The following is a 26,790-nucleotide window of genomic DNA, read 5'->3' on the forward strand; positions in this document are numbered from 1 at the left end:
GCTGTAAGTACCCGGCAACCAGGGCACGGGAGGTGATGGAGCAGCAGCAGGAGATGTCAGACTGACATCTATCACTGCTGCAGGCCTTGGAGTCTTCTATCTTCGCTTAGAAAAGCTCTCTCAGGGCTGCTAGAGCAGCCCACCTGTTGTATGCCTGCTTACTGCATGGCACCATCTACAAAACTGAGCTCCTGTGCACGGAGGCTGGGTTATAGAGGAGGCGGCGCTAGGCATTCTGGGAAGAAGGTCAAAGCTTTGAGCCTGTTGGTGCCTCGGATCAAGATCTTACTCTACACCCCCGATGTTATTCCCTGTGTAGCCCAGTGTACCCCACAGCAGAAACTTCAGATTTTAAAGTGAAAGATTAGATAACCTACATCTGCTTAAAATCCATAAAATTTTATATTTGTGGTGGAAATTGTACTTATATTGTTACTACACAGATAGTCCACTCACAGATGGAACTTCATTGCACCAGACATGACAGAGACAAATAACGAGATTTATGGTAAGAACTTACCGTTGTTAAATCTCCTTCTGCGAGGTACACTGGGCTCCACAAGGATTAACATCGGGGTGTAGAGTAGGATCTTGATCCGAGGCACCAACAGGCTCAAAGCTTTGACTGTTCCCAAGATGCACAGCGCCGCCTCCTCTATAACCCCGCCTCTGTGCACAGGAGCTCAGTTTCGTTAACCAGTCCAATGCAGTAGCAGGTACTAGAGACGACAATCGCTCGTAGCCAATTACACCACACACTCACGACAGGAGAGGGTGTCAGCGGCTAATTCCACACCAACCCAAAGAAGCTAAGTGTGTCATGGTGGGCGCCTTGTGGAGCCCAGTGTACCTCGCAGAAAGAGATTTAACAACAGTAAGTTCTTAACATAAATCTCGTTTTCTGTTGCGGGGTACACTGGGCTCCACAAGGATTAACATTGGGGATGTCCTAAAGCAGTTCCTTATGGGAGGGAACGCACTGTAGCGGGCACAAGAACCCGACGTCCAAAGAAAGCATCCTGGGAGGCAGAAGTAACGAAAGCAAAGAACCTTATGAACGTGTTCCCGGAGGCCCATGCAGCCGCCTTGCACAATTGTTCAAGGGTCGCACCACGGTGGGCCACCCAAGAAGGTCCAACCGACAGAGTAGAATGGGCTTTGATGGTAGCAGGAGCCGGACGACCAGCATGTACATAAGCATGTGCAATCACCATTCTAATCCATCTGGCCAGTGTCTGCTTGGAAGCAGGCCAGCCACGTTTGTGAAAACCAAACAGTACAAAAAGAGAATCAGATTTCCTAACTGAGGATGTTCTCTTCACATAGATACGGAGAGCGTGTACCACATCCAAAGAGAACACTCTTTGGAAGACAACTCAGGAGAATTAAAGGGCGGAACCACAATCTCCTGGTTAAGGTGGAAGGAAGACACCACATTGGGTAAATAACCTTGCCGCCTTCTAAGAACCGCCTGGTCATGGTGAAAAATCAAATGGGGAGATTTACAGGATAAGGCACCCAAGTCCGAGACCCTTCTAGCTGAAGCAATAGCCAGCAAAAATAGCACCTTAAGAGAAAGCCACTTAAGGTCAGCAGAGGCAAGAGGTTCAAACGGAGACTCTTGCAAGGCCTCCAAAACCACTGACAGATCCCAAGGGGCCACAGGTGGCACATAAGAAGGCTGAATCCGCAACACGCCCTGAGTGAATGTATGAACATCAGGAAGGGCAGCAATCTTTCTCTGAAACCAAACCGACAAGGCAGAAATATGAACCTTGAGGGAGGCCAGACGCATGGCCTAAGTTCAGGCCCTGTTGTAGGAAGGCTAAAAGTTTGGCCGTCCTAAACTTGAAAACGTCATGATTGTGAGACGCACACCAAGTAAAGTAAGCATTCCAGACCCTATGGTAAATCCAAGCAGAAGCCGGCTTACGGGCCTTCAACATAGTTTGAACGACTGCTTCAGAAAAACCCTTTGCCCTCAGGATGGAAGCTTCAAGAGCCATGCCGTCAAAGCCAGACGGGCCAAGTCCTGGTAAACGCAAGGGCCCTGAACGAGGAGGTCTGGTCGTTGTGGAAGTAGAAGGGGACGATCTAGCGAGAGGCCCTGTAGATCGGAGAACCAGTGCCGCCTGGGCCACGCTGGAGTGATTAGAAGTAGGTTTCCTCCTCCTTGCTTGAACTTCCATATTACTCTGGGCAGTAATGACACCGGAGGGAACACATACGGCAGCCAAAAGTTCCATGGGATTGACAGAGCATCCAAGAACGCTGCTTGAGGATCCCTTGTCCTTGCTCCGAAGACCGGAACCTTGTGATTGTGTCGAGACGCCATCAGGTCCACATCTGGAAGGCCCCACTTGTCTACGAGAAGTTGAAACACTTCTGGATGGAGGCTCCATTCTCCAGCGTGTACGTCCTGATGACTGAGAAAGTCTGCTTCCCAGTTTAGGACCCCCGGAATGAACACTGCGGATATGGCCAGCAGATGGCGTTCTGCCCACTGAAGAATCCAAGATACTTCCCTCATTGCCATGCGGCTTCGAGTGCCGCCCTGATGATTGATGTACGCCACCGTGGTGGCGTCCGATTGTACTTGAACAGGTCTGTTCTGAATTAGATGCTGGGCCATTGTCAACGCATTGAACACTGCCCGCAGTTCCAGAATATTTATCAGGAGTAGAGACTCCTCCTCGGTCCACCGACCCTGAAGGGAGTGTTGTTCCAACACTGCACCCCAACCTCTCAGACTGGCATCCGTCGTCAGTAGGACCCAGTTGGATATCCAGAAGGGGCAGCCCCGGATAGCCCCCCCTGCTCAATCGATGGTCCTGAAGCCACCAGCTCAGTGACAGACGGACCTCCGGAGACAAGGAGATCATGTGAGATCTGATCCAGTGAGGCAGGCCGTCCTACTTGATCAGAATTAACTTCTGCAGAGGGCGAGAATGGAATTGAGCATACTCCACCATGTCGAAAGCCGGCACCATGAGACCTAGCACTTGCATCGCCGAATGAATCAACACTTGCAGACGAGTTAGGAAGCATTGAATCCTGTCCTGAAGTTTCAGGACCTTCTCCTGAGACAAGAACAACCGTTGGTTGTGAGTGTCTAATAACGATCCCAGGTGTACCATGCTCCGAGCAGGAACCAGGGATGATTTCTTCCAGTTGACAAGCCACCCGAGGACTGTTATGACCTGGACAGTCAGATCTAGATGACACAGGAGAAGTTCTGGGGAATTTGCCAGGATCAACAAATCATCTAGGTACGGTAGGATCCTGACCCCTTGATGGCGGAGTGTAGCCGTCATGACCGCCATTACTTTGGTGAAAACTCGGGGAGCCGTTGTCAAACCAAAGCGTAACGCCCGAAATTGGTAATGAAGGTTACCCACCGCAAACCTTAGGTACTGCTGATGAGACACTGCAATAGGAATATGCAGATAGGCATCTTGTATGTCCAGGGAGACCATATAGAACCCAGGTTCCAAGGCCAGATCAATGGAGCGCAGCGTTTCCATACGAAACTTGGAGACCCGCACATACTTGTTCAAGGACTTCAGATTAAGAATGGGCCGCGAGGACCCGTTCGGTTTCGGGACTAGAAACAGAGGTGAATAGTACCCCTTGCCTCTCCGAGCCAGAGGCACCTGTACTACCACTCCTGTGGTCAGGAGGGAATGTACCACCAAATGAAGTGTGTTTGCTTTTGCCGGGTCCAGAGGAACATCTGTCAGGCAAAATTGATGAGGGGGACGATTCTTGAAGGGTACGGCGTAACCTCGAGTGACGACTTCCCTTACCCAGGCATCGGAAGTGGTCTTCAACCATTCCTGGGCAAAACCTAGAAGCTGGCCCCCACCCTGGGATCCCCACCCCGTTATGCAGCAGGCTTGTCAGTTTTGGAAGCAGGCTGACGGGCAGCCCAGGCTCGCTTCGGTCTGGGCTTTGCAGGTCAGAAAGCACGAGCTTGCTTTGGGTATGCCTGACCTTTTGCTTTACCTGGAAGACAAAAGGGCAGAGGGAAAGTACTTTTTGCCTTCTGTGCGGAAGGAGCCGTACTAGGTAGGCAAGCTGTTTTAGCAGTAGCCAGATCAGCCACAATCATATTGAGGTCTTCTCCAAAGAGAATGTCTCCCTTGAAAGGAAGCACCCTCCAGGGTTTTCTTGGAATCCATATCCACCGACCAGGATCTTAACCAAAGGATACGTGTGGCAAAGACGGACGTAGTAGCAGCTTTGGCCGCCAGCACCCCGGCATCGGATGCCGCCTCCTTAAAGTACAGAGAAGCTGTGGTAATATATGAGAGACAATGTCGAGCATGCTCAGATGCATTGGAAGGCAGCTCCGCCTCAAGCTCCTGAGCCCACACCTCAACAGCTTCAGCAGCCCACGTTGCTGCAATGGTTGGCCTATGCACAGGCCCCGTTAGGGTGTAAATCGCCTTCAAACAACCCTCCACACGTCTATCCGTCGCTTCCATCAGAGAGGTGACGTAGTTACTGGCAGAGCAGTGGAAACTACCATGCGTGCCACATGAGAATCTACAGGCGGAGGAGTTTCCCAATTTTTACTTAGCTCCACAGAGAGAGGATAGCGAACCAACAGTCTCTTATGCGGTGTGAATTTCGTTCCCGGGTTTTCCCAGGATTCCTGTTGAATGTCAGCCAGGTGTTGAGAATGAGGTAAAACTTGTTTAACCACCTTTTTACGTTTAAATCTGTCCGGATTTTTAGAGACAGCCGCAGGCTCAGGTTCATCAGAGACCTGAAGAATGAGCCCGATAGCCTCAATCAAATCAGGGACATCCACCATTGACTTCCCTTCCCCATCAGAAGCATCTGAGTCAGTGTCTGTGGGGTCAGTATATGCACCATCCTCCTCAGAGGATGTGTCCGGAATAGCAGTAGATTGTGAGGAAGTAGCGGCCCGTTTAGAAGACGTCTTAGTCTTAGGTGGGCGAGAGTGAGATTTAGATTTAGTCAGTGACCGGTTCAAGTGCTGTAACTGAGTTGAGATATGATCCGCCCAAGGCGGATTAACTGCAGGGACCATAAACTGCTGCATTGGCACAGGTGGTCCCACAGGGGGCGTCAGTTTAGTTACTAGCATATTTAACAGCGTGGAAAAGGTAGCCCAAGGTGGGTCACTTGTTATCCCCGGTGCTACAGACCCACTGGGGGGTAAGGAACCCCCTGAACCTGAACTCTCTGCTGCCATATTTTCCTCCAAAATGTCTGCAGCATCACCACCACGCAATATGGGAGAAGCCTCAGCTCCGTTGCCTCGTGTAGCTGACATAATATAAGCACAATATCAGGCAACCTGGTACAATCTTTAGCAGCGATATATCTAGCAAGAACTCCTAGTGTAGTGTGACTTTCCTGTCAGCACAAACAGGGAATCCAAGAAATATATATACACTGCTCAAAAAAATAAAGGGAACACTAAAATAACACATCCTAGATCTGAATGAATAAAATATACTTATTAAATACTGTGTTCTTTACATAGTTGAATGTGCTGACAACAAAATCACACAAAAATTATCAATGGAAATCAAATTTATTAACCCATGGAGGTCTGGATTTGGAGTCACACTCAAAATTAAAGTGGAAAAACACACTACAGGCTGATCCAACTTTGATGTAATGTCCTTAAAACAAGTCAAAATGAGGCTCAGTAGTGTGTGTGGCCTCCACGTGCCTGTATTACCTCTGTACAACACCTGGGCATGCTCCTCATGAGGTGGCGGATGGTCTCCTGAGGGATCTCCTCCCAGACCTGGACTAAAGCATCCTCCAACTCCTGGACAGTCTGTGGTGCAACGTGGCATTGGTGGATGGAGCGAGACATGATGTCCCAGATGTGCTCAATTGGATTCAGGTCTGGGGAATGGGCGGGCCAGTCCATAGCATCAATGCCTTCGTCTTGCAGGAACTGCTGACACACTCCAGCCACATGAGGTCTCGCAGTGTCTTGCATTAGGAGGAACCCAGGGACAACCACACCAGCATATGGTCTCACAAGGAGTCTGAGGATCTCATCTCGGTACCTAATGGCAGTCAGGCTACCTCTGGCGAGCACATGGAGGGCTGTGCGGCCCCCCAAAGAAATGCTGCCCCACACCATTACTGACCCACTGCCAAACCGGTCATGCTGGAGGATGTTGCAGGCAGCAGAACATTCTCCTTGGCGTCTCCAGACTCTGTCACGTCTGTCACATGTGCTCAGTGAGAACCTGCTTTCATCTGTGAAGAGCACAGGGTGCCAGTGGCGAATTTGCCAATCTTGGTGTTCTCTGTCAAATGCCAAACGTCCTGCACGGTGTTGGGCTGTAAGCACAACCCCCACCTGTGGACGTCGGGCCCTCATACCACCCTCATGGAGTCTGTTTCAGATCGTTTTAGTAGACACATGCACATTTGTGGCTTGTTGGAGGTCATTTTGCAGGGCTCTGGCAGTGCTCCTCTTGTTCCTCCTTGCACAAAGGCGGAGGTAGCGGTCCTGCTGCTGGGTTGTTGCCCTCCTACGGCCTCCTCCACGTCTCCTGATGTACTGGCCTGTCTTCTGGTAGCACCTCCATGCTCTGGACACTACGCTGACAGACACAGCAAACCTTCTTGCCACAGCTCGCATTGATGTGCCATCCTGGATGAGCTGCACTACCTGAGCCACTTGTGTGGGTTGTAGGGAGGTCATACAGGCACGAGGAGGCTACAGACACTACTGAGCCTCATTTTAACTTGTTTTAAGGACATTACATCAAAGTTGGATCAGCCTGTAGTGTGTTTTTCCATTTTAATTTTGAGGGTGACTCCAAATCCAGACCTCCATGGGTTAATAAATTTGATTTCCATTGATAATTTTTGTGTGATTTTGTTGTCAGCACATTCAACTATGTAAAGAACAAAGTATTTAATAAGAATATTTCATTCATTCAGATCTAGGATGTGTTATTTTAGTGTTCCCTTTATTTTTTTGAGCAGTGTATATATATATATATATATATATATATATATATAAATAGAAAGTGACTATAAATCACAAAGAAAAATACACAGCAAGTATATCTTGTGAAAAACCTATATTATTCAGAAAACCTGACACACTTAGCACCCTCAGGTTACAGAATATAGGAGTAGCACGCTGAGTGAAATACCCGATATGGCAGCTACGCAGCAGCTACATGCACACACACATATATATAGTCACAAGTGTACCATGCAGAAATTATTCAACCATAAAACTGCACTGGATTAGCAATACAAAGTAATACTCAGAATAGCTATATAAGTAAACAGTAGATATAACAAAACAAAGTAGATACTGGATGCATATCATAGGGTGTTTGTACCACACAACCCTGAATGTATGCACTCTTTCTTAACTAACACTGTCCCTTGACAGGTAGAATACTTAAGTGTCCTGTAAAATGCACAGCGCTGGCGAGCAGGCGGCTTTACAGAGGATTTGCCCCAGCAGTCCCAGGAACAGCGCAGCTCCGTTGTGATGGCGGCTGACAGGGAGTGAGGGAGAGATATGCAGCTTCAGGGCAGGAACATTTACCCAAATGACGCGCTGGGGGAGGGGCTACAGGTTAGGCCTAATCCCCCTGCTGGCTTCCCCACCGGGCGCTGCGGGCTTGTTAAAAACCGGCTTTCATAAGAGAAAAAAGCCTCACCTGCGCCCTGTGTCCCGGTAACTAGTGGAGCAGCTGCCCTATACAGTGTCCACGCCAGCGCGCGTGGCCCGCCTCCCATGGAAGCGCCGGATTGCGGTTAACAGCGGGCCAAAGAGACCCCTTACTTCCCCTTGTACCTGCGGCCACGCGATCCCGGAGGTCAGCGGCGAGTGTGTGTGACTAACAGAAGAACACCGGAGCCTCCGCTGCAGTTACCCGGCAACCAGGGCGTGGGAGTATACAGCGCCGCTGGGGGAGTGATGGAGCTGCAGCAAACGATTTCTATTTGACATACATAAAAGTTGCAGCCCTTGAAGTCTTAAAAAGTTCTTCTTTTCTTCTGAAACAAGCTATAATATGGCAGCCCTCCTGTTGATTGCCTGCTTACTGCATGGCACCAACTTACAAACTGAGCTCCTGTGCACGGAGGCGGGTTATAGAGGAGGCGGCGCTTTGCATCTTGGGAACACTCAAAGCTTTGAGCCTGTTGGTGCCTCGGATCAAGATCCTACTCTACACCCCGATGTTAATCCTTGTGGAGCCCAGTGTACCCCGCAGCAGAAATAGTGACTTCAGAGGTGGTTAACATATAAAGAAGAATGTGATACAGACGTAATGTGGATGACTGTGTGAAAGTAATTTCTGTCACATGTCTATTGAAAGGATGCAGTTGCACAGATGTGTCATCAAAGTAGAACTAAAAACTATGGAGGCATCTAATTTATGTGCTGATCCAGTGTCCAACCTACCCTACACTACACTACAGCCTAACTAATATTCATGAGGCCCCACATATTCATGTGGTACTGCTTCAAAAAGACTTTATTTTCTACATTTCTATGACTACGAGTTCAGCTGACAACATTGCATCCACTGTGTAGAGTCCCTTTTCATGATACAATCTAATGCACCTGCAACTTTCCACATAGTGTGGCTGATGCACAGGTGAAAGCAGGTTGGTTTTGTGGATTAGTACGGTCATGTAGATAATGTGCTGGCAGAGTAGTGGTCTGAGTCGTGTGTGTACTTAATTACACTTGTTTCAGACACATCATTAGGGATAGGGCTGGAACAAGTGCATTCCGATAATGATGAGGGTTATGAAACCAACCTATGCAGTCCAACCACAGAGATAAATACAACTGCATACGGGAGAATATCCACAAGGTACAATATGTCACTAACGTATTATAATATTGTATCATAAATAAGACCTTCCCCCACACAGAATTTTGTTAGAAGCTCCCCTAATAGTGAAAGTATGTCTTCCTTAACAAACCTAAAGCCTGAAGTATGCCACCGACCACAGCTGGCCCGCCATGGACATGGTATTCACAGCAATCTTCTCCTGTGAAACTACGGGGACCTGCAAAAAAAAATGAAATAAGAAAAAAAATCATATATATATATATATATATATATATATATATATATATATATATACATACACACACACACACATAATAAATATATATATATATATATGTATACATACACGCATTATATACTGTATATATATATATATATATATATATATATATATATATATATATACACACACACACACACATAATAAATATATATATATATATATATATATATATATACATACACGCATAATATACTGTGTATATATATATATATATATATATATATATAATTTTTTTTTTCAACAGGCTAGTCAATACAAATGGAAACTTTTTAAAAAAGCAATACATTTGTGATAAATATGTATTTTAAAGAGACATAGAAAAAAAAGCAGTCTACTGCATTAATTTCTGTCCAAATATACAAATGCACGATATACTTTGCTTTCTATTAGAAAAATCAGTTGTGGTAATGTTGTAGGGAAATGTAACTATCATAAAGTAACTATCCTGGGGATATATACGGTATCCCAACTACACAGACAGCGGCATCCAGTCTGCCGGAATCCCGCTGCGCTCAACACAGTTTCTATTCTTACTTAATTTGTGGCGTGGATCCACCAACAGAGTGGGAATACTGGGCTGGTGTCGGGATTCCGGATGTTGATTTATTGGCGGGTGTCGGGATCCCAGCGTCGGTCTCCTGAACGCTGGGATCACGACAGCCAGTAAACTGACTGCATCCCCTATCCTGACATACATTTAACATAGCTGTAGTGCTTAAAATGGATGCTTTTGGCAGATTTCAGAAGCCAAGTCAACATTTAAATGTACCTGTTAGTTATATAGACATTCACATCTGTAGTATTTATTTTGGTAATTATTTTTACATCCATAAGAATACTGCCCTCAGACTTGAGTCAGTAAAGCGAGAGTTTGTATGGTTACAGGTATAAAAGTATATAGAAGACTTTATATATAAGACTCCGTAACAAAACGATCTTTTTTCCTCTGCGATATAATGCAAACATGCTTTATAGAATAGATAGGAGGTTCAGGCCATCCTGGGAACAAAATGGGAAGGAGTTGTCCTAAAAAAATGCACAAGAAAATAGTAGTGGGCCACGGTTGGCCCCCAATATGGGTTATCTAGTGAGATGGGAAACATGATGGATTAGAACAATTGCAAAATTTAATATGACAAATACTTGTGGTATGATGCACTGAAAAAATGGACAAGCTAAGCAGTATCTGCTACACTTAACATGCCTGGCTACTGGGAAAACAACGCAGAAACACACTCCTAGTTGGGAGGTGGTAGACCAGACTGACATAAGGCAGCAAAGCAATTTTTACTAACCAGGGCAACCTAACTAAAGTTATGAATAGGCAAAAAAAGGTCTACTTTACATCTTCTAAATACAGCAATATTGATGTAATATTAGTAAATATATATCTGAAGGACTAACATAAGTAGGGAAGCCATATGCTTAAAGAAGCAGGTCCCTAAGTTATATCTGTAGTCAGCTATATGGCATGTCTCGCACTCATCCAGGATAAGAAACAAAACCCTACAGCCAAGATACAAGCAGTTAGGGCAGGTACACCACACAAACTATATTTCTGTAATTTCCTTTTGTTCTAAAATGCTGACTCCCCTATATTCATTCACCCTGTAGTTTAAGGATGTATTGGGTAAGACTATTTCACAATAGCACTTACTAATCAAGCTGCAAGAATTGGCACAATTGGTAATGAATTAACATTTTCAGTTGTTGACAAAAAACAAACATTCTCAATAATTTTTACTGGCACATTATTTGCACTCAGACAGCTATATACTAGGGGTTGTAGTAAAGGGTGCACCCATTTTGTTTTATTTTTATGCTAAAATGAAACTTTTAAATATAATACATATTCCATTTGAACAACATACATAATTTAAATGTATTTCAATTTATCCCAAAATAATGCTCATTTGACCTTTTTATGTTTTATACTACTCATGACAACAAGAAGACATCAGGGCTGACAACTTTCCATTTTACATATAATACTGTTGTTTTGTGACTATTATGCTTTTCCCTCCGAATTGTGCCTAAATTAAGTAAAAGGCATCCAACTGATAGTAGTAAATGAAGTAGAAATACTGGAGGCAGTGTAAAAATTATACCGCAGTGAACATTCTGAGGACTCCTGCTACATATCCGCTCCCTATCCCTTGGATTATTATTACACTATATTGCCAGACAAAAAAAAATTCTACACTGAACAAAAAGGAGCCTTGTTGACTACATAGCTGTAAAACAGCCCAAGCATCCTTGTGTATGTGTGTATTCCTTATGATTATCATTGTTTATTTATGACACAACAAGGGTTCCACAGCACCTTACAAAGTACATAGATAAATGAGCCAAACAGGAAAACAATGACTTGCAGTGCAAGATAATGTAGGACAAGTACGTGGCATATACACAATTCTGGATCAGTGAACAGGACACTGAACATGCTGGCAGAAACTAAGGGTTAGGTGTCATTGTAGGGAGTATGGAGTAGAAGAGAGGGAAAAGAACATGAGGGGAGAGGGCCCTGCAAGTGAGGGCTTACATTCTAAAGGGGAGGTGCAGACAGCGGGGTGACACAGATGGGGTAGAAGTGAGCATGAAACAGGGGGTTAGGATGAGAGATGGCTGGTTTTGATGAAGAAGTGGGTCTCGGGAGCCCGTATGAAGTTTTGTAAAGAGGTGGAAAGACTGATAGGAAGAGGTAGAGAATTCCAGGGGTAGGAAGCACCACGGCAAAATTTTAGGGGCAGGAACGGGAGGAAGTTAATAGTTGACAGTATTTAATAGTTGAGCATGTATTTGTGGAGCGAAGAGGGTGGATGTGAGTGTAAATGGAGATAAGATCAGATATGTAAATGGATGAGAAATGGGTGAGGGCTTTATAAGTGAGTGTAAGAAGCTTGAATTGGATTTGGAAGGGGAGCCAGTGTAAGACTTGCAAGAGAGGGGAGGTGGACGTACTACGTTTGGAGAGGAAGATAAGCCGGGAAGCAGCAGCATTGAGGATAAATTGTGTAGTGGAGAGAGGCGGTAGTCAGGGAGGACATATAGATTACAGTAGTCTAATCTGGAGATGACTAGTGAGTGGATGAGGGTCTTAGTAGCATTTAGTTTGAGTAAGTCTGATTCTGGAAATATTTTGGAGATGGAAATGGTAGGTGAGAGGTGCTGAATGTGTGGTTTGAAGGAGAGGGGGATAGAGGAGATTGTAGTGCCATCAATAGATTAGGAAATTGTGGAAATTGAAGTTATGCGGGAGGGTGAGAAGATGATCATTTCAGTCTTAGACATGTTAAGTTTAAGATAGCGCTGGGACATCCAAGAAGAGATAGCAGAGAGACAGTTGGAGTGAGGAGAGAGGGGGAGAGGTCAGAGGAGGAAAGGCAGATTTAAGTATCATCAGCATAGAGATGATATTGGAAGTCAGAAGAGCGAATGAGTTCACGTAATGAGGACATATAGGGGTATATTTACTAAGGTCCCGATTTTGACCGAGATTATGTTTTTTCTTCAAAGTGTCATCTCGGGAATTTACTAAACTCAAATCACGGCAGTGATGAGGGCATTCGTAATATTTTGAAAGTCCTAGGAAAAAATTACGAATCAATACACCATCGGTCAAATACGCCTGCAATTTGGTAGAAATCGGTAATTTACTAAAAAGTGTAAATCACAAACACTGCCGACAATAGCCAAACACTGCCGTGCTGAAATACAATTCGTGGAAAAGTGCTAAAAAAAACAGACCTGCTTTTTTTCCCCGTGTTTGGATAGGCATGCACGGATCCATGAGATCCGTGCATGTTTTTCAGTGGGAAGGGGTGGGAAAGTGTTTTTTTTTTTTTTTAAATTGCGTGGGGTCCCCCCTCCTAAGCCAAACCAGCCTCGGGATCTTTGAGCCGGCCCTGGTTGAAAAAATATGGGGGGGGAAATGATAGGGGTTCCCCCATATTTAAACAACCAGCACCGGGCTCTGCGCCTGGTCCTGGTTCCAAAAATACGGGGGACAAAAAGCGTAGGGGTCCCCCGTATTTCTGAAACCAGCACCGGGCTCCACTAGCCAGATACATAATGCCACAGCCGGGGGACACTTTTATCTTGGTCCCTGCGGCCCTGGCATTACATAACCAACTAGTCACCCCTGGCCGGGGTACCCTGGAGGAGTGGGGACCCCTTCAATCAAGGGGTCCCCCCCCTCCAGCCACCCAAGGGCCAGGGGTGAAGCCCGAGGCTGTCCCCCCCATCCAAGGGCTGCGGATGGGAGGCTGATAGCCTTTTTGTCAAAAAATGAATATTGTTTTTAGTAGCAGTACTACAAGTCCCAGCAAGCCTCCCCCGCAAGCTGGTACTTGGAGAACCACAAGCACCAGCATGCGGAGGAAAACCGTGCCTGCTGGTACCTGTAGTACTACTACTAAAAAAATACCCCAATAAAAACATAAGACACACACCTTGAAAGTAAAAGTTTAATACATACATCCACACCTCCATATACACATACTTACCTATGTTCACACGAGGGTCGGTCCTCTTCTCCATGTAGAATCCATGGGGTACCTGTTGAAAAAATTATACTCCCAAAATCCAGTGTAGAAGGCTCCTCTTTTAATCCATTTGTAATCCAGGTACTTTGCAAAATAAAAAAACGGACACCCAACCTCGCACTGAAAGGGGCCCCATGTTTTCACATTGGACCCCTTTCCCCGAATGCCAGGAACCCCCTCTGACTTATGTCTAAGACAGTTCCATCAGCCAATCAGGGAGCGCCACGTTGTGGCACCCTCCTGATTGGCTGTGTGCTCCTGTAGTGTATGACAGGCAGCACACGGCAATGTTACAATGTAGCGCCTATGCGCTCCATTATAACCAATGGTGGGAACTTTGTGGTCAGCGGTGAGGTTACTTTCGGTCAACCGCTGACCACAAAGTTCCCACCATTGGTTACAATGGAGCGCATAGGCGCTACATTGTAACACTGCCATGTGCTGCCTGTCATACAGTACAGGAGCACACAGCCAATCAGGAGGATGCCACAACGTGGCGTTCCCTGATTGGCTGATGGAACCGTCTTAGACATAAGTCAGAGGGGGTTCCTGGCATTCGGGGAAAGGGGTCCCATGTGAAAACATGGGGCCCCTTTCAGTGCGAGGTCGGGTGTCCGTTTTTTTATTTTGCAAAGTACCTGGATTACAAATGGATTAAAAGAGGAGCCTTCTTACCTATGTTCACACCGACCCTCGTGTGAACATAGGTAAGTATGTGTATATGAAGGTGTGGATGTATGTATTAAAGTTTTACTTTCAAGGTGTGTGTCTTATGTTTTTATTGGGGTATTTTTTTAGTAGTAGTACTACAGGTACCAGCGGGCACGGTTTTCCTCCGCATGCTGGTACTTGTGGTTCTCCAAGTACCAGCTTGCTGGGACTTGTAGTACTGCTACTAAAAACAATATTCATTTTTTGACAAAAAGGCTATCAGCCTCCCATCCGCAGCCCTTGGATGGGGGGGACAGCCTCGGGCTTCACCCCTGGCCCTTGGGTGGCTGGAGTGGGGGGGGGACCCTTGATTGAAGGGGTCCCCACTCCTCCAGGGTACCCCGGCCAGGGGTGACTAGTTGGTTATGTAATGCCAGGGCCGCAGGGACCTAGATAAAAGTGTCCCCCGGCTGTGGCATTATGTATCTGGCTAGTGGAGCCCGGTGCTGGTTTCAGAAATACGGGGGACCCCTACGCTTTTTGTCCCCCGTATTTTTGGAACCAGGACCAGGCGCAGAGCCTGGTGCTGGTTGCTTAAATATGGGGGAACCCCTGACATTTTTTTTCCCATATTTTTTCAACCAGGACCGGCTCAAAGAGCCCGAGGCTGGTTTGGCTTAGGAGGGGGTACCCCACGCAATTTTTTATTTTTATTTTAACACTGATTACAATTTTTTAAAAGGTGCACAATGAAGCCCAGCACGGATCTCTCAGATCCGGCCGAGATTCATTGTATTAAAGTCGGCAATGTTTTACAAGTCACTCACGTAAAACACTGCCAAAAAAACCGAATGACATCGACATCGGTAAATCCGAAAATGCAGAATACGACAGCTTAGTAAATTAGTCGTAATAAATTCAAAAAGTTGCAACTTTACACTTTCGATGTCATTCGTGATTGAACTTTGACCTCAGACGGGAAAATACGAATTTTAGTAAATATACCCCACAGAGAGAGAAACTGAAAGGTCCGAGAACAGAACCTTGGGGTTCTAGAACCCAACCAATAAACACAGATGGAAAACAAAGGTTTTAATAATAGTGGTTGTGTCTAGAATTGAACTTATTTTCTACAATGGAAAATAACAATAAAAAGGCATAAAATATTATATGAATACAATAAATAAGCAGATACATTTATTTTTATATTATTACATCTGTAAGATATGATTTAATGATTAAACATGTATTTTAATGATGGAATATCAAATTTACTAAAAATTTCATTAAAATACAATTTTTATCAGGCAGTGTGGTGGCAATAGAACCTAAGACTGGGAGCACTGAGGTCTTGGTGGAATATGTGTGGAGTGTGTATGTGCTCCCCATGATTGTGTGGGCTTCCTTTGGGTTCTCCGATTTCCTCTCATAGTCCAGAAATATACTGGAACCCTAGTGTATATTTATGTGTGTACCTGTGGAAAACAGATTATGAGCTCCACTGGGGCAGGGACTAATGTGAATGACTAAATATTCTCTGCGCTGCACTATAAAAAAAAGGATTTTAATTACCTACTGGTAAATTCTTTTCTCGTAGTCAATAAGGGATATTGGGGGAATCTAGTACGATGGGGTATAGACGGTGTACAAAGGAGCCGGTGCATTTCGTCACTGTGTGTGCCGGCTCCTCCCCTCTATGCCCCCTCCCACATGCAGTTATAGGTAAAACAGTGCTCAACGGAGAAAGGACATATATGAGAGAAGGAACATGATAACAAAGAGTGATGAGATTTATATACCAGCACACGATGAACCAGAGGCGTAACTAAGGGGGGTTGAGCAGGGCACATGCCCTGGGCGCCTTGGCAGGCCCAGCAGAGGGGGCGCTGCCGGTGGCCAAGGCATCATGCCCACCCGCCCCCGCTATTGCTCTGCCCCCGTCCCACTGCAATGTGAGGGGAGGAGAGCGCAGCGTCTCTCCTGCCCCTCAATGTGCTCACTGCTCAGTGTGAGTGTCTGTCTGGTCTCCGGGCGGCGTTAGCCAATCAGAGTCTGCAAACTCTGATTGGCTAACGAAGCAGCGCCACATTTAAGATTGCCGCCGCCGGAGACCGCATAGCAGAGGCCAGCGGCAGCGGTGACAGTGAGCAGGGATCCAGGTTGATGTAAGCAGCAGCCAGCAGGGGAGGGGGGGGGGGGGGGGGGATCATGTCTCTGGTACCTTGAGGCACTGTGTATCTGGCACTGTGGGGCAATTGTGTATCTGGCACAGTGGGGCAATTGTGTATCTGGCACTGTGGGGCAATTGTGTATCTGGCACTGTGGGGCAATTGTGTATCTGGCACTGTGGGGCAATTGTGTATCTGGCACTGTGGGGCAATTGTGTATCTGGCACTGTGGGGCAATTGTGTATCTGGTACTGTGTACTGTGTAAAAAGGGGACTCTGCGTACTGTGTAAAAAGGGGACTCTGCGTGCGTACTGTGCAAAAACTGAATGAAGGTGCGCTGAGAGGCGACACAGGAGGTAGGTGACAGTCATGTCGGCACGCCCCATTTTCAGTGGCCATGCCCCTTCTGATATGTGGCCACACCCCTTCTGGCGCGTGGCCACGCCAACTTTCCCAGCACGCGTACACATGCTTAATTTTGTGGCTTTTTTTGGGGGGGGGGGGGGGGGGGGGGGGCGCGCCGCTCTTCATCTTTCCCTGGGCTCCGAAAACCCTAGTTACGCCTCTGCCACGAACAAATAACTGGTAACAACAGCTGAACAGGAAATCACATAAAAGAGAACCTGCAGAAAGGTCAACGCACTGAGGCGGTCGCCCAACATCCCTTATGGACTACGAGAAAAGGATTTACCGGTAGGTAATTAAAATCCTGTTTTCTCTAGCATCCATAAGGGATATTGGGTGAATCTAGTACGATGGGAACGTCCCAAGGCTTCCAGAACTGGCGGGAACGTGCAGAGATTTCTGTAGCACCGCCTGGCCAAACTGGGTATCGTCTTTGGCCAGGGTATCAAACTTGCAGAACTTAACAAAAGTGTTTTTCCCCGACCAGGTAGCAGCTCAGCATAGTTGTAAGGCCAAAACTCCATGGGGAGCAGCCCAGGAAGACCCCACCGATCTTGTAGAGTGGGCCTTCAGAGACTTAGGAACAGATAACGCTGCCGACACATAGGCCTGTTGGATAGTAAGTCTAAGCCAACGAGCAATGGACTGCTTCGAAGCAGGATAACCCTATTTCTGCGCATCATAGAGCACGAAGAAGGAATCAGTCTTTTTTTATCCGATCCGTTCGCTTGACATAGATCTTCAAGGCTCGCACAGCATCCAATGCCTCCGGAGGAGCAGAAGTGTCAGAACTGGACAGAACAACAATAGGTTGATTCAGGTGAAACGCAGAGACAACCTTCGGCAGGAACTGCTGTCTAGTCTGGAGCTCAGCTCTGTCCTCGTAAAAGACCAAGTAGGGACTTTTACACGACAAGGCCACCAATTCTGGGACACGTCAAGCAGAAGCCAGGGCCAGTAAAATCACCGTCTTCCACGTGAGGTACTTGTCTTCTACCATCATCAGAGGTTCAAACCAGGAGGACTTTAGAAATTCCAACACCACATTCAAATCACAAGGTGCCGTAGGCGGCACAAAAGGAGGTTGTATGTTGAGTACCTCTTGCAAGAAGGTCTGAACTTCTGGCAACACAGTCAATTTCTTCTGGAAGAAAATGCAAAGAGCTGAAATCTGGACCTTAATGGAACTCAGACATAAGCCCTTATCCACACCAGCCTGCAGGAAATGTAAGAAATGCTCCAAGTGGAACTCTGGAGGCGGATATGTGCGTTCCTCGCACCAAGAGACATATCTCCTCCAGATAGGATAATAGCGTTTTGACGTCACAGATTTCCTGGCCTGAACCATGGTAGCAATAACCTTTTTGGAAAGGCCCCTGTGAGCTAGGATGTTCCACTCAACCTCCATGCCGTCAAACGAAGACTCCGTAAGTCCTGGTAGATGAACAGTCCCTGCTGAAGAAGATATCTTCTTAGTGGTAGAGGCCAAGGGTCTTCAACGGATATGTCCAGAAGATCCGCGTACCACGTCCTCCGAGGCCAAACCGGGGCAATAAGAATTGGCTGTACTCCTTGATTCCTGATTCGCTTGAGCAACCTTGGGAGCAACGGAATTAGAGGAAATAGGTAGACCAGCCGGTAAGGCCAATGCGATATCAGTGCATCCACTGCCCTCGCCTGAGGGTCGCTGGTTCGTGAGCAATACCAGTGAAGCTTCTTGCTGAGTCGAGAAGCCATCATGTCTATTTGTGGGCAGCCCCACCGGTGGATGATCTGCTGGAACACGTGATGGTGTAGACCCCACTCCCCCGGGTGGAGATCGTGACGACTCGGGAGGTCCGCTTCCCAGTTTTCCACTCCCGGAATGAAGATTGACGACATTGCTTTTGCATTTCTTTCTGCCCAGAGGAGTATCTTTGATACCTCTCGCATGCAGGCTCTGCTGTTTGTCCCTCCTTGCCGCTTGATGTACGCCACTACAGTGGCGCTGTCTGACTGTACTTGGATAGCATGATCCTTGAGCAGAGGAGAGGCCTGAAGCAGGGCATTGTAGATTGCCTGAAGTTCCAGAATGTTGATCGGAAGGTTTTCGCGGGCTGGCCCTGGAACTGCGCCCCTTGGGTGACAGCTCCGAATACTCTTAGACTTGCATCCGTCATGAGGAGGGTCCAATCCTGGATCCCAAAACTCCGGCCCTCCAGTAGATTGTAGGACTGCAGCCACCACAGGAGGGAAATCCTGGTCTGAGGTGACAGCCGAATCTGAGGTGACAGCCGAATCATCTGTAGATGTGATACGGACCGCTTGCTCAGGAGATCCAATTGAAATGTTCTGGCATGGAACCTCCCATATTGGATCGCCTCGTATGAGGTGACCATCTTTCCCAACAATCTTATGCAAAGATGGATGGACACTCAAGTAGGTCGGAGCACCATGCGGACCATTTCCTGAAGTGTACTCGCTTTGTCCTCTGGTAGGAACACCTTTTGGACCACAGTATTCAGCAACATCCCCAGGAACAGGAGCTGCTGAGTTGGCTCCAGGTGAGACTTCTGTAAATTGAGAATCCACCCATGGTGTGACAGCAGTTGGATAGTGCGGTCGATATGGAGCAATAAAAGCTCCCTGGATCTTGCTTTTATCAGAAGATCGTCCAGGTAAGGGACAACATTGAACCCCTGGACCTGGAACATCATCTCCGCCATCAACTTTGTGAATACCCTCGGAGCTGTGGACAGGCCAAAGGGCAGTGCCTGGTACTGGTAGTGATCGTCCAGCAGGGGAAACCTCAGGTATGTCTGATAAGGTGGCCAAATCAGAATATGAAGGTAGGCGTCCTTGATATCCAAGGAAACCATGAATTCCTGTACTTCCAGGCCCGCAATCACTGCTCTAAAGGATTCCATTTTGAGCTTGAAAAACTTCAGGTAAGGTTTCAAGGACTTTAGATTCAAAATGAGCCTTACCGAACCGTCCGGCTTTGGTACCACAAACAGGTTAGAGTAATAACAGTTTCCTTATTGTGGTATTGGTACTGGAACAATGACGTGGGACTGGACCAACTTTAGGGTGGCCTGTCAAAACGTAACCAGCGTATCCTCCAAAACTGGTAAGTTTGATTTGAAAAATCGTTTCGAAGGAGCACTGTCGAACTCCAGCTTGTAGCCCTGAGAAATGAGATCCCTGACCCAGGTATCTTGGCAGGAAACCTCCCAGACGCAACTGAAGTGACACAGTCAAGCTCGCACCTCGAGATCCCCTCAGAGTTGGTGGGCACCGTCATGCTGGGGACTTAGTGGAAGCAGAACTGGTAGTCTGTTCCTGAGAACCGGTGTTTGCAGGTCTTCTTGTCTTACCTCTGGTGCCTCTAGCCGCATTGGAGGCACCTCTGGCCCTAGATCGAAATCTGTTAGACCGAAAGGACTGAACAGACGGCCCCGGGTAGGAGCGTCTAGCCGGCGGGGCTCCAGAGGGGAGAAATGTGGATTTCCCAGCAGTGACTTTGGAAATCCACGTATCCGACTCAACCCCAAAGAGCCATTCCCTAGAAAAGGGGAGGGACTCCACACTGCGCTTTGATTCTGCATCCGCTATCCACTGACGCAACCACAGAGCCCTGTGCGCCGATACTGACATGGCAGAAGTCCTAGCATTAATATTGCCCATCTCCTTGAACGAGTCACACAGGACGCGTGTAGTGTCCTGAATGTGCTTCAGGAGAGTCACCGTAGTGACAAGATGCATAGCCCCAGAGAGGCCCTCCTGAATTTGAGTAGCCCACATATGAATCGCATGGGTCATCCAGCAACCCGCTATGACCGGCCTTTGCGATACACCTGCTGCTGTGTAAATAGATTCTAGTGTAGTCTCTCTTTTTCTATCCCCAGGATCATTTATGGTAAAGGAGCCCGGTGCAGGCAGCACCGCCTTTTTGGACAGTCGAGAGACTGATACGGGGGTTCCTCCCATAATTTCCTACCTCCAAGAGCAAATGGGAAAGTGTGCAAAAATCTTTTTGACAATTGGAATTTTTTGTCTGGATTTTTCCTGGCTAATTTAAATAGGTCATCTAACGCTGCAGAATTAGAGAAAGTAGCATTAGGCTTGTTTTGTGTAAAGAAAAACGAATGCTGTGACGCAGCTTCCTCTACAGGAGCTTTAAGACGTCCCGTATAGCCAAAATGAGGGGTGCAATACCCTGAGCAGAATTGGAATCCCCACTAACGGGATCCAAGTCCTCCCCATCCTCCTATATGTCCTCATCTGAATCAGAGAGAAGAGCAGGTAAACATGCTTTTGTGGTCCTGAGTGAGAGAGGGGGGGCTGTGTAACATCTGCCCTAGTTGCTAAGTCTGCAACAGCCTGGTGTAGTAGCTGCGATTTCTGAACATTAGCAGTGAGTTGTGATGACATATTAGACATCATAGTCTTAAGAGGTCCTATCCAGGAGGGCTCTGGACCCTCACCCCCAGGCCCTTCACTGATCTGTGAAGATTGGCTGCATTGTTCACATTAAACAGAATCAGATGATAAGGGAGAGAATCTGGTGTGGCATACACTGCATAGCTTGTGTTTACACGTTTACAGTAATCACAATGACATACACATACACACAGACAGTAATACTGATCAAGCCTGCCCTTACTGTATGTGAGAGGAGACACAGAGACAGAGAGAAAGACCAGCACACCCTCAGCTGCACAGCCCCAGTGAGGCTGTCAGCTAACTATATCACAGTGAAACACTAATGATTTCTGTCCAGTATAGGACACAGATTGTGTACAATAGCGGCTCTTCCCCTTTGCTACACCATGTACCAGTTTTCCAGCGTGTCTTGTGAGTCAAGAGGAGCTGTGTGAGCCTGCTGCTGCTGCATTAGGCAGAGGAAGGCGCCAAATTGTCGCTGGTCCCACTCTGAGGTAGCGCCGCCCCCCGCAATGGCGCCGGAGCTACATAGATTTTTATACTGGCAATGTCTCCTATTTTGCTTAAGAACATCACACAAGTGTTAGCTCAAACCACCGCTAGCCAGTCTACACGGGGGGCTCTAGTGGGACCCCCCCAGGAGGGTCCCATATGCCGCACCCGCGTTTAGCCGCACTATGAACCGGGGGACCCCCCTAGCAGGGTCCCCGGGTTGTGCTCACCAAAGACGTCACCTTCAGGCATGTGTTTGGGGTGTGTAGCGTGCTGCAATTGCAACAGCTAAGGTGCAGTGCCCCGCTGAACAAACAACCTCTCAGGACGGTGGTCCTGCAGCGGGGAAGCGGCTGACACCTCGCTAGGCCGGTGACCATTCCCCCCCCCCCCCCGCGCTAACTCCCACGGTGCAGGTATGCTGTTGCCCAAACAGCATACCAAAAATAATAAAAGTTTAAAAGAAACTGAAGAAAACTCTCTGGACCTCAGAGATGTACATCCTCTCCTGAGGGCACTTTTTTCTAAACTGCCTGTGGGAGGGGGCATAGAGGGGAGGAGCCAGCACACCCAGTGAAGAGATTTAAAGTGCACCGGCTCCTTTGGACCCCATCGTACTAGATTTCCCCAATATCCCTTATGGATGCTAGAGAAAATATGTTAGCCAATAACAAGACTTTCTCTTACGTCCTAGAGGATACTGGGGTCCACATTAGTACCATGGGGTATAGACGGGTCCACTAGGAGCCATGGGCACTTTAAGAATTTGAAAGTGTGGACTGGCTCCTTCCTCTATGCCCCTCCTACCAGACTCAGTTTAGAAAATATGCCCGGAGGAGCCGGTCACGCTGAAGAAAGCTCCTGAAGAGTTTTCTGCATTTATTTTATCTATTTATTTTCAGGCAGGACTGCTTGTCACCAGCATGCCTGCTTCGTGGGACTTAGGGGGGGGACGGCCCAACCTCTTGAAGGGTTAATGGTCCCATTCCCCGCTGACAGGACACAAGCCCAAACATGTCGAGAGTAGATTCCCGCAGCACGCCGCCACCCCTAACAGAGCCAGAAGAGTGAAGAGTGGTGATTACTAAGGCGGCGTCCCGGATAGCGGGTCGCCGGCCATTATGGCAGCATGAGGGTACGGAGAAACATGGCTTCTAACCGAGGCGGAATGCATCTCCAGACTCAGTACACAACTGAGTCTGGGTACACTGTACTCAGTACCCACACTGGCAAACACAGCCTTAAAACGGATCTCACTACATTTTAAGCACTAGATTACCTCAGCCAGTATAAAAAAACGGGAAGACCGCACGCCATTGAAGGGGAGGAGCTTCACTATGAGCGGATCCAGCAGCTCACAAGCGCCATTTTTCCGCTGCAGTGGACACAGACGCTGATTGACAGGGATGCGCAGCTCCTCCGGAGTGACTCCAGATTACCTCAGCGGTACCAGGGGGTCATAGCAGGGGGAAGCGATTACTAGTGTATTAAGTCCCCAATCTGGGTACTTTGTCTGCGACCCGTCTAAGGTTGGTATTAGCGATAAAGGCGCTGTGTGCTGGCTCCACTATACCTCTGTGGCTCCCTGGAAGGGCTATTTGTGGGTTAATTGTGCTTTTAACTGTGTGTGTGTGTGTGTGTGTGTGTGTGTGTGTGTGTGTGTGTGTGTGTGTGTGTGTGTGTGTGTGTGTGTGTGTGTGTGTGTGTGTGTTTTCTTTCACATTTACAATATGTCAGGCAAATAGTGTGTTTCATGTACGGCAGTGTGTTCCTCTTCCCCAGGTAGCTAAGTAATATGTACACAGTTTAGTGCACCCTCCCAGGCTAGCGGGGCTGAACCAGCATGGTTAGATTCCATTAAAGGAATGATTTCAAATATTTCTAATAAATTGTCCCGCAATGAGAAAGAGACGCAATACTTAAGACAGTCTGTGGATGAGTTTATAAACAGAGACTCAGTCCCCAAACCAGCGTCTCACTACCCTGCCATTTGTCCGCAAAAGCGAACTCTGGCCCATATCCTGCAGTCTGACGCTGAAGGGTTAGACATGGAGGAGGGGGAGGGGGATACAGAAGGAGGGGATGCTGCTCCATCACAGGGAATAGAGGCTCTTATAGAAGCTATCAGAGACGTTCTGCAAATTTCTGATAAGATGTAATAAAGTAGTCCTCAGTCACTTTTCCTGTGTCGAAGGAATTAAATACTCTGTTTGAAGAACCTAGGGTTAATCCAGATAGGAAATTTCAAATCCCTAAAAGGTTACTCTCATCTTTTCCTTCTCCTCCTGAGGATAGGAAAAGATGCGAACAGCCACAGTGTCATGTGCAGCATCAGCAAATCTGTCAGTTCAGCTTTTAGCATTGATCAAGCACCTGGATGCTGCTGCTGCTCTCTCTTCTTTGTATTTCAGGGTTGTTCCTGGTAATTAGGATACTAGCTGCACAGCTTATGTGGAGTAACTCGTGAACTAATATTACTCATGTTTTGATGGTTATTCTTATGTCTTACCTCTGCTTCAGTTTGTGGAACTACAGGTCACAGCTAGGTCCTGCATAGTTCTCTCCCACTGCCTCAGCTCCTGCATTCAGCAACTGACTCCAGAGGTGTCTGCATTCTGTAATTACAGCTGATTACCTGAATCCTACTATTCAGTCTGTCAGCCTGCTCAGTGTGCACTGCAGCTGCATGGTATATCAATTACTGGGGGGGCCTGTCTGGTGCTCTCAGCTAATTGGTCCAGCTTGTTCTTTTAAGCCTCTCAATCCCAAGATGAATTGCCAGTTATAGCTCATGCTTCCTCTGTTCAGCTCCATGGTTCAAGTCTCTGGTTCCAGCTATCTGTCCAATGGGTTTTGCCTTGTTCCTGCATTGAATTCCAGCTTCACCATCTTGCTGACGAACTTAGGGGGTGATTCCGAGTTGTTCGCTCGCTAGCTGCTTTTAGCAGCATTGCACACGATAAGCCGCCGCCCTCTGGGAGTGTATCTTAGCTTAGCAGAATTGCGAACGAAAGATTAGCAGAATTGCGAATAGAAATTTCTTGGCAGTTTCTGAGTAGCTCCAGACCTACTCACAAATAGCAATCAGTTCAGTCAGTTTCGTTCCTGGTTTGACGTCACACACACGCCCAGCGTTCGCCCAGCCACTCCCTCGTTTCTCCAGACACTCCCGCGTTTTTCCCTGAAACGCCTGCGTTTTTCCGCACACTCCCAGAAAACGGTCAGTTTCCGCCCAGAAACACCCCTTTCCTGTCAATCACACTACGATCAGCAGAACGATGAAAAAACTTTGTTAAGCCATGAGTAAAATACCAAACTTTTGTGCTAATTTACTAGGCGCAGGTGCACTGCGGACATTGCGCATGCGCAGGTGCGCTGCGGACATTGCGCATGCGCAGTTTGCAACTAATCGCTCCGTAGCGAAAAAAAAATAACGAGCGAACAACTCGGAATGGCCTCCTTAGTCTGTCGACTACCGTTACCCTGTCTCCAAGTGTCTGCACCCCAGTCCGTCAGTGTACCGCTATCTCCTGTGTCTCTCCTAGAGTTCCTGCTGTTGTCCCATCTCCAAGGCCCCAGTATACCATCTGGCTGTGTGCACCCTGCCTCCTTCTCCAGTTCCTGTTTGTTCCTGCATACCCCTGCGGTTTGTCTCATACATCTGGACTATCATACAACACCTCTGACATAATTCTAGTCCAGTTCAGGTATCAAGTGACCCAGACAGGGGGCCGCGACCTGCCATCGGGAGCCGCGAAGCCCATATCCCCTTGCGGGGTTCCCTGGTGAAAACCTCCCGGCGTATTAGACTCCGCGCCTCTGTTCTGGGTAACGTCAACTACTTGGTACCTGACCCCACGTTCCAGATTCTGCACCAAGTCTCTGACACTCACCCAGTCTCTGACATTATAACTGGTGAATTACTGAATAGCAAGAGGGATTCAGTCCGGTCCAGCCAAGTTCATTCCACTTCAGCCCAAGCCACTCTGGTTCCGCCAAGCCCACTCCGGTCCAGGCAAATCCAGTCCGGTCCAGTCAAATCCAGCCATGTCTAATCCAGTCCAGTTTTCCACTTCAAGCCAGAATCCAGAAATTGAATCCGGTCAGATTCTGCACAGCAAAGTGAAAGTCTGTGAAGACCTGCTTAACCTTTTGTCACAAGCCGTTCTAGGGCTCTCAATTCGTGTACTTGCTCTGCAGCAACAGATTCCTGCAAGCAAAAAAATTTCTATCAACTCCAATCTTTGTCAGTCATGTGGACAAAGAGTAAAGGGCATCTCTCAAGATGACTGTTCATAGGGGGTCATTCCGAGGTTTTCGCTCGCTAACTGCTTTTAGCAGCATTGCACACGCTAGGCTGCCGCCCTCTGGGAGTGTATCTTAGCTTAGCAGAATTGCGAACGAAAGAGTAGCAGAATTGCGAATAAATAATTCTTAGCAGTTTCTGAGTAGCTCGAGACTTACTCCTACACTGCGATCAGCTCAGCCCATTTCGTTCCTGGTTTGACGTCCCAAACACGCCCTGCGTTCGGCCAGCCACTCACTCGTTTCTCCAGACACTCCCGCGTTTTATCCTGGCACGCCTGCGTTTTTCCGCACACTCCCAGAAAACTGTCAGTTTCCGCCCAGAAACACCCACTTCCTATCAATCACACTCCAATCACTTCAACGATAAAAATTCTTCGTTCGGCCGTGAGCAAATCTACTAAGTTTTGTGCTAAAATACTTAGCGCATGCGCGCTGCGTACCATGCGCATGCGCATTTTTGCCTTAATCGCTCCGTTGCGAAAATCGGCAACGAGCGAACAACTCGGAATGACCCCCATTGTCTCCTCAGTTTGCCAGCAGTGGGAGTCCTGAACAACTGAGGATGTTGCAGTCTCTTTTACAGCAGTTGTTTAAACCATGTTCTGAAATTAACGGTTTACTTTCAGAAATTATTGGAAGTTCTTTGGATGCCATGAGAGTTGCTTCCATTCTTAAA

General features: G+C 47.4%; 1 protein-coding gene across 2 annotated transcripts in view; it reads right to left on the minus strand.

Annotated features, from left to right (window-relative positions):
* GTPBP3 (GTP binding protein 3, mitochondrial) overlaps positions 1-26,790 on the minus strand; it is a 394,097-nt gene that overhangs the window by 255,853 nt on the left and 111,454 nt on the right. For both annotated transcript variants that reach the window (XM_063914578.1, XM_063914577.1), the window contains exon 4: positions 8,968-9,054. In XM_063914578.1, the coding sequence (XP_063770648.1) occupies positions 8,968-9,054 (87 nt within the window). The remainder of the gene's footprint in view (positions 1-8,967; positions 9,055-26,790) is intronic.

The sequence above is a fragment of the Pseudophryne corroboree genome, chromosome 1, assembly GCF_028390025.1.
Source record: "Pseudophryne corroboree isolate aPseCor3 chromosome 1, aPseCor3.hap2, whole genome shotgun sequence".
Taxonomy (NCBI): Eukaryota; Metazoa; Chordata; class Amphibia; order Anura; family Myobatrachidae; genus Pseudophryne; species Pseudophryne corroboree.